Source organism: Benincasa hispida, chromosome 1, assembly GCF_027475165.1.
Source record: "Benincasa hispida cultivar pf3 chromosome 1, pf3_genome.v1.1, whole genome shotgun sequence".
Classification (NCBI taxonomy): domain Eukaryota; kingdom Viridiplantae; phylum Streptophyta; class Magnoliopsida; order Cucurbitales; family Cucurbitaceae; genus Benincasa; species Benincasa hispida.
The window spans coordinates 85457465-85465170 of NC_143478.1; the positions used below are offsets into that span (position 1 = coordinate 85457465).

Consider the following 7706-nt stretch of genomic DNA (forward strand, 5'->3'; position numbering starts at 1 on the left):
ACCTCTCCTATAGTGCAAGCTTAGTAAATAGATATATGTCTACCCATGCAAAAGATATTGGGAGGCCTTGAAATAGATACTGAGGTATCTAATTTGGTCCAAAAATCTCTCCTATAGTGCAAGCTTGGTAAGTAGATATATGTCTAACCCATGCCAAAGACATTGGGAAGCCTCGAAATGGCCACTGAGATATCTAATTTGGTCAAAAAATGCAAGCCTAACCTATCAGATTGCATAAGAATTAGAGTTAGAACTATATGGATATTGTTGACTATGATTTTTCAAGAGATCTAGACAAGAGATGATCTTTAACAAGTTATGCATTTCTTTGTGGTTTGAATCTACTCAGTTGGAAAGCAACATTACAATCAATTGTAGCATCATCTACGACAGAAGCAGAATTTATTGCACTATCAGAAGCAATTAAAGAGGGATCATGACTTAAGTGCTTGATAGAGGACTTTAATTTAAATCAAATAGTAGTAAAGAATTATTGTGACAACCAAAGTGGCATTCATCTTTCCAAAAATCTACAATACCACAGTCAAAGTAAATACATCGATGTTAAGTTCTACTTTGTTCATTATAAAATAGAAAAAGAGGAAGTCGAAGTACGCTAAAGGTTCATAGCTCTGAAAAATGCAATTGACATGCTCACGAAGCTCGTTCTAAAGCTTAAGCTCCTCAAATGCTTTGAGTTAGTTGGCTTCAACCTACCAGAAAAATGGTGAAGACAAGTCAGAGATGGAAAGACAAAAGATTACATGTGTTAGAATCAAGGTGGAGAATTGAAGAAAAATGATTCCAACGGCTATTTTTTTAAATAACTTACTCGACTGTAAAATATTCTTCTATAAAAGGGAGATTACATTCAAATCAAAAGAGAGTGACCAAGAAATCTGTAAAAAGAGAGAACTTAATTTGTAAACAGTCTTCATAATGAATCTTTTGTCTTCCTTCTTGATCAAACCACGTGTATCTTTGTGTTCATTCTTTCTTCTCCTTCATCTTCAAGATGTGCATTTGATGATTTGTTTCTCTAGCAAAAGATTGCCACTAGAGAAGTAAAAAGTTTGCAAATGATAGAGCTTCAAACTGATCAGACAAAAAGACAGAGTTTTAGAGAGAGAGAGATTTTCTTTCAAAATGAAATTAAATTAGATTGAAAACAATTAATTTCAACAGAAAGAAACTCACTGGAAACGTGTAGACCTTCTTCTTCTACATGGCCTCATATTGTCCACATCTGTCGACTACTCCATTTCCAAATTTGGATCAGATCGTGATTTTGGGTCTCCTTCATTCTACAAAGCCCAACAGAATGGACGCATCACTTTTGGATCCGAGACATAACGAGAGTTACGGATGTGCCAACCTAGTTGAGATATTCTAATTTAACTACTGATCACATACTGCCTTAATATCTTGTTTAAAAAAAAGTGAACTTTCAAAATTATATTTTTAGTGAATGGTTCTTGATAATGATATTGTGTATGAATGTGCGAAAGAAACCGACGGCTCAAAATTTCAAACAACTCAATTCAATCCATATGATTTTGATTGGGTCAAAAGTTTAAATTGAATTGGGTTTTTTAAAACACAATTACAGTTTGATTCGGTTCTCAAACCCATGAGATTAAATCAAACGAATCTAACCTGCCATTATAAAATAACTCAAAATAACTAATTTTAAATCCCAAATGGCCCAAATAATAATGGTTAGGTTAGATATTTGGAATTGTTGAATAGTTAGACTTTTTCTTTTAATCACACCCTTATGTATAAAAGGCATATTTTGAAATTAAATTGCGCATATCACTACCTAACAACGTCCATCAAAAAAAAAAAAAAAAGAAGAAGAAACAAAAGAATAACAAAAAAATATTTAAATCATAGTCTAATTGATTTGGGCTCCTAGAATATGGCGCCCTTGGGGCTTTCTATAATTACAATTTAATATAAGGAATTAAACTTACTTTAATGGATTGGCCGGGTTTAAATTATTAGCAATTTGAAGGATTAGATTGAATCCATAAAATTCAATCAATGAACACTTTAGTTGTATAATAAATTCATGAATTAATTTAAAAAGAATGTTAATAATAAGTTTTTGAAATTTCAATATATATATATATATATATTTTACGAAACATAGTCATGATTTATTGTAAGTTGAGAATTAAAAAAATCAAAAAATCAAGTGAGAAGGAGTATTGAGGATCCCACATTAAAAAGAAAAATGAAAAAACCTCTCAATCTTTATAAGTTGAATATGAATTGTGACTCGTGCTTCGATTATTATCAATTAGTTTTGAGATCACAACAAAAAGACACTCAAAACTGACGTGTAACAATCAGAGTATGAATAACATATGCATAATTTCAATGAAACCTCATATAGTTTCTTTAATATGGTATTATAGCTATGTAAAGTCGAAATGAATATTTGATAGAAAAAAATCAGATCCAAATATCGAATGGTGAACCCCACGGAGTGACATATTTCAACTATAAAACCCCCCATAGATTGGCCACTCAATTCATCACACAAATATATCCTTTTTAGGCTAATTAAAGAAAAGAATGGAATCTATTAAGATGAGCCCTGAAGAAACCATTACTGTTGTTGATAAGTACAGAGTTTTCTTGAATTTGAAGGATCCTACCATTCAGTGGAGGAATGGAAAGCCCCCAACTTATGAAAGTCTTAACAAGTTCTTTGAGGATGGAAGAACCAAGGTTTTTCTTTTCTTTTTTTTTTTAAAAAAAAAATTTAAAACAAACATTATTACTTATTTATTTATTTTCTTTCTGTGTCATATTATTCTGTAATTACTTAATTTGTTTAGTTTATGTTATAGGAGTGGCCAAAAGGATCTCTTGAAGAAACAGTGCAAAATATTATAAAATCATCGCAAATGGAGTTCGCTCACAAGACTAGATTACAGGATTTCGAGACCATAAACCCTCAGAAATTCAACTTTTTTGTCAATGGTAATTTCTTTCGTTCTTACATATTTAATCATGTCACTAAATTTAGGTTAAACGTGTGTGCTTTTTCTAATAATTATTGTTAATCTGTTCAATTTAGCTAATTTTTAATTATGTATTAACCAATATATACCTTTTTTCAATTGTATTTTTTTCATGGATGAATAAAACAAAATAGACTTACTCTGTTGGATGCCTAATTCCTCACTACCTCTATTTTTACGTCGGTAATACTTGGATACATCTTGGATAATACTAATTTTTATGCATTTCACTCTCATCACTCATATAAAAAATCATTCAAATATTTTAGAAAATAAATAAGAAGAATTTGTCACATGTCAAATTATAATTGGATATTTTGATAGAATACACCTAAGTATTTTTCTTTTATGTATATTCAAGATGTATGTTTGTCTAAGTTCATCATTCATACGAGTAGCTATTTAAGCGCACAATTTGATTTTTCTTTTTATTTAAAAACCAAGTCTATTTCTCTCAATTTCTTATAATAATTTTTGTATTTCTTAAATAAAAGAGTTAAATTCTTAGTTAAATTCCAAAAACAAAAACATATTTTTTAAAACTATTTTTAGTTTTTAAATTTTTGTTTGATTTTTAAAAGCATTGGTAGAAAGGAGATAACAAAGTAAGGATTTTGGAGATGAAATGACATTTATAGGCTTAATTTTCAAAAACTAAAATCTCAAACAAAATGGTTACTAGCGGTGCCTTAACTTTTAGTTTTTGTTATTAGTTTTTGAAAGCTAAACTTATAAATATTAGAGAAATTATTTTAAATGATAAGACTGTTGAAAATATTTACATATAATAACAAAATATCATAGTCTATACGATAGACTACTATCTATGCTTATTATGATAATAAACACAGATAGTAGTCTATCTAGTCTATCGCAGATAGACAATAAAATCTTACTATAGTTATAAACATTTTGATTCATTTTCTTATATTTGAAAACAATTCTAAATATTAGTATAATCATTAAGTTTTATTGTTTTCTTTGTCTATCAATGTTGTATAATAAATAAATAAAATAAAATAAAAATCAAGTTTTACAAATAAAAATTTAAATTTTATTCATGTTATTTTCAAACATAACAATATGAATTAAAATATTTACAAATATGGTAAAATGTCAGGATCTATTAGTGATAGACACTGATGATTATCATGTATCACTGACAGCCACTAATAGGTATCTATCAGTCACTGATAAACACTGATATTTTACTATATTTACAAATATTTTCAATAATTTTGTCATTTAAAACAGTTACTTATTTTATTTTCGTTTTCAATAAGTATTCAAAGGTTTCTTTAAGAAAATATGAAAATCATATCCTAACAGAATTATGAGGAAACAAGCATAAATAAAAAAAAAACATATTGAAAACTAAAAACAAAAATGTTTTCTAAGATTTTTATTTAGACGTTGCTCGTAAGTACTTCTAATTGAACTGTAGTATTGGAAGGAATTTGCAATTACTAGTGCCCTAAATTAATCAATAAATTAAGGGTGTGTTTGGATTAACTTTCTAAGTGTTTAAGTAAGTGTTTATAAGTGAAAAAAAGTGTTTATAAACACTTAAGTCCCGTTTGGTAACTATTTGGTCTATTATTTTTGTTTTTAAAATTAAGCATCTGGACACTAGTTCTACCTCCAAATCCCTTCCTTTGTTATCTACTTTTTACCAATGGTTTAAAAAAATAAAGCCAAATTTTGAAAGCAAAACAACAAAAAAATTACCAAACGAGACCTTAGAAAGTCATTCTAAACGGACTTTAAAAGATGAATTAATTAACTTCCTCTCTCTCTGGTAAGGTAGGTAGGGAGGGGCTATCAGGTGAAGAAACAATGGAACTTGGAGTCTTCAATGCATTGCTGAAGAATTCCTTACCAGAGAAGTTTCATTATTTCAAAGTAGAGGAAGAGACATTTGAATCAACCCGTAATGACTTCAAGACTTGTTTTCCAAGAGGATTTGCATTCGAAGTTATGGAGGTTTATTCACCTCCTCCTTTGATTGCTTACAAATTTAGGCATTGGGGTTTCTTTGAAGGTCCTTACAAAACCCATTCTCCAACTGGTCAATTGGTTCAATTCTATGGCTTGGGAATTCTCAAGGTAAAACAAAAGTTGACATCTCATTATATTTATTTCGGAGATTATTCAAGTTTGTGTATATCACGACTAGTCATTTACAAATCTTAAATTGAGTCTATCCATAATTTGAATTATTCTATCGTTCCATATTTTTCGAAACAAAAGATTTTAAAAAACATTTGATAATATTCCCATTTCTTGTTTTTTTATAATTTTGTAAAAACATTTACTAAATTGGTAAGAACAAATTTTGGAAACAATAAAATCAAGTTTTCAATTTTTTATTTCTTATTTTATCATTTTTTTCAGGTAAATATTTTAATGATAAAATTGTTGAAAAGATTTTTAAGTATAACGAAATGTCATTATCTATCCATGATTGATCGCGATAGACTTCTATTACTGACATTAATATATGTCTATTGCAGTTTATCACTGATAAATAATAAAATATTACTATATTTGTAAATAAGTTGACTCATTTTTGTTATTTGAAAAGAACTCATACTTAATTTTAATAGTTACTTTTAGGTCAAAGTTTTATAATAATTTAAAATTTCGTAGAATTAAAGAAAAGAATGTTACCAAATATTTTTTTAAGAAAAAAATAACAAGAACTCATAAATCAAGATGTTACATTATCAATAGCGTATTATTAGTGTTTTGAAAATTAGTATTTTAATTTAAAATATACTTTTATTAAAGTGAATATAACTTAATTGACACAAACATTTAAACTGTGGAGTTTGCGATTACGACTTACAAGTTGTATGATTTTGTTGAACAGGTAAATTTATCAATGAAGATTGAAGAAGTTCATATCTATTATGATCCAACGGAGCTACTTGGAGGTCTTCTGAAAGGCAAAAACACTGCCTCGGAATCCAAAACTCAACACAACAATGACAAAGATTTGGCTACTTCAGTTGGCTGTCCATTCTCCAAGGCTCAATAATTAGTTTTCATAATAATAATAATAATAATAATAATAATAAAAGAAAGTCTAAAATATGCGATATGTAATTGTAGCCTTCAATAAATTATCTATGTATCCAATAAAAAAAGTCCTCAACATACAATTCCCTAAAGAGAAAAGACCAGACTTTTTCTTTTAGGCCTCAAGGAGTTATATCCACGATAATAATAAAGAATTATATTTATATATTTTCCTAGCTGTTTTACTTTTAGTGACACTCCAAGAATTTTGGGTTTTAATGTGGATGAAAAAGTTAAACCGGATGTATAACGTCGGTTTAAAAAAAAAGTAGATCTTTAATGTGGTTTTAAACCGACATTAAAAATAAGCTACAAAGTCGATTTAAAATCGACATTATAGACATCCATTTATTTTTTCCCTTTAGTGTAAATATATCCCCTCTTCCATTTCATATCTTTTTTCTCTCTCCTTTCGTGCGCAGATTTGGGCGGACGAGAGAAAAATTCTTATATATTCGTTTTGTTTGCCATGGATCCCTAGATTCACAAGTTCAGGCATCACCTCTCGTTTGGTTTCATCGGTCTCGTTTTGGTACCCCTTCACTTTCGGTTTGCTCCATTCTTCGATCTCTGCTTTTGATGATGCTTTTGGGACCCAACATCTTTGCTTTTGATGTACTTGAATGAATATGCTTTGAATTCCAAAAGCCAAACAACATACTTAACAACATAATTGATGTTTTTGCTATTCTATTCAGGGATGAGATTTTCTTGTTTTAAAATAGGTTATGTTTGGTCAGGTTTGGTTTTTATGTTAGATTTTTTCTCGTAAACTAGAAAGAGAGGTTGTTTGATGTATTTTATGGTATATTCTGTTGGAGTTGATGCCCTAAAGTCTCGTATCCTGTAGTTTTTAAACAGTTTGTACGAATGCTTTGTTGTGTAATATATGATATTTACTTCACATCATGTTTTTACTCAGTTGCATGTTTTATTTGCTTTACAACAAACCAATAAACTTAATATCCCTGGTTATCTGTGAAAAAAACCGGATTCGAGATTTCCATGAGTAGCGGAAACAAGATTATTGCAAATCACAATCATGAATAAATAATACATTTACAGTCAACTTCAAACAAGTGGTTATATAATTAATTTAGAAATTATAGCATGAATAAGTCAAATGAACAAAGAGCAAGCTCTACGCACATTTGAAGATGCATCTCCACGGTCTGTTGTGCACGACTGCTCGAACAACAGTAACCTCGAACGCTCAATCTACATGCCCGCAACACAGCACAAACACTTCGTGCTCGTCCTCAACAATCGCCTCGGCCACGAACTCCTCAGCAACAACACGGATGGACTCCAGAAAACCTCGACAATGTCAAGTTGAGTATGACACCACCAACAAGGCTACCTAGGTATTCTCGGTATGAGAATCCAGAGGGTGAGCTCTGTTCAAACTTGGTATGAGGCAGACGAAGGAGGAAACAACGATTGTGTACACGACTGAGCAAGTGGGAGGTGGCGGAGTCCTATTGTATAGGTCGATGCCCAATCGTTTAGATAAAACTATGCGATCGTCTAGCAAAAGCTATGCGATCGTTTAGCTCATTGTTTAGCTCAGTTTTTCGCCTACAAATTCTA

General features: G+C 30.0%; 1 protein-coding gene across 1 annotated transcript; it reads left to right on the top strand.

Moving 5' to 3' along the window:
* Window positions 1-2542: 2542 nt before the first annotated feature.
* On the top strand, window positions 2543-6284 carry LOC120090899 (pathogen-related protein-like). Its single transcript, XM_039048596.2, has 4 exons — window positions 2543-2739; window positions 2862-2994; window positions 4843-5141; window positions 5908-6284. The coding sequence occupies exons 1-4, from the start codon at window positions 2584-2586 to the stop codon at window positions 6073-6075; spliced, it is 756 nt and encodes a 251-aa protein (XP_038904524.1). The 5' UTR covers window positions 2543-2583; the 3' UTR covers window positions 6076-6284.
* Window positions 6285-7706: the final 1422 nt, after the last annotated feature.

Excerpts from the sequence above, each read along its gene's own strand:
- LOC120090899 (XM_039048596.2), top strand. The coding sequence starts at position 2,584 with ATGGAATCTATTAAGATGAGCCCTGAAGAAACCATTACTGTTGTTGAT. Across the intron at positions 2,740-2,861 it reads TTGAGGATGGAAGAACCAAG|GAGTGGCCAAAAGGATCTCT; the intron begins GTTTTTCTTTTC and ends TTTATGTTATAG. Across the intron at positions 2,995-4,842 it reads ATTCAACTTTTTTGTCAATG|GTAGGGAGGGGCTATCAGGT; the intron begins GTAATTTCTTTC and ends CTGGTAAGGTAG.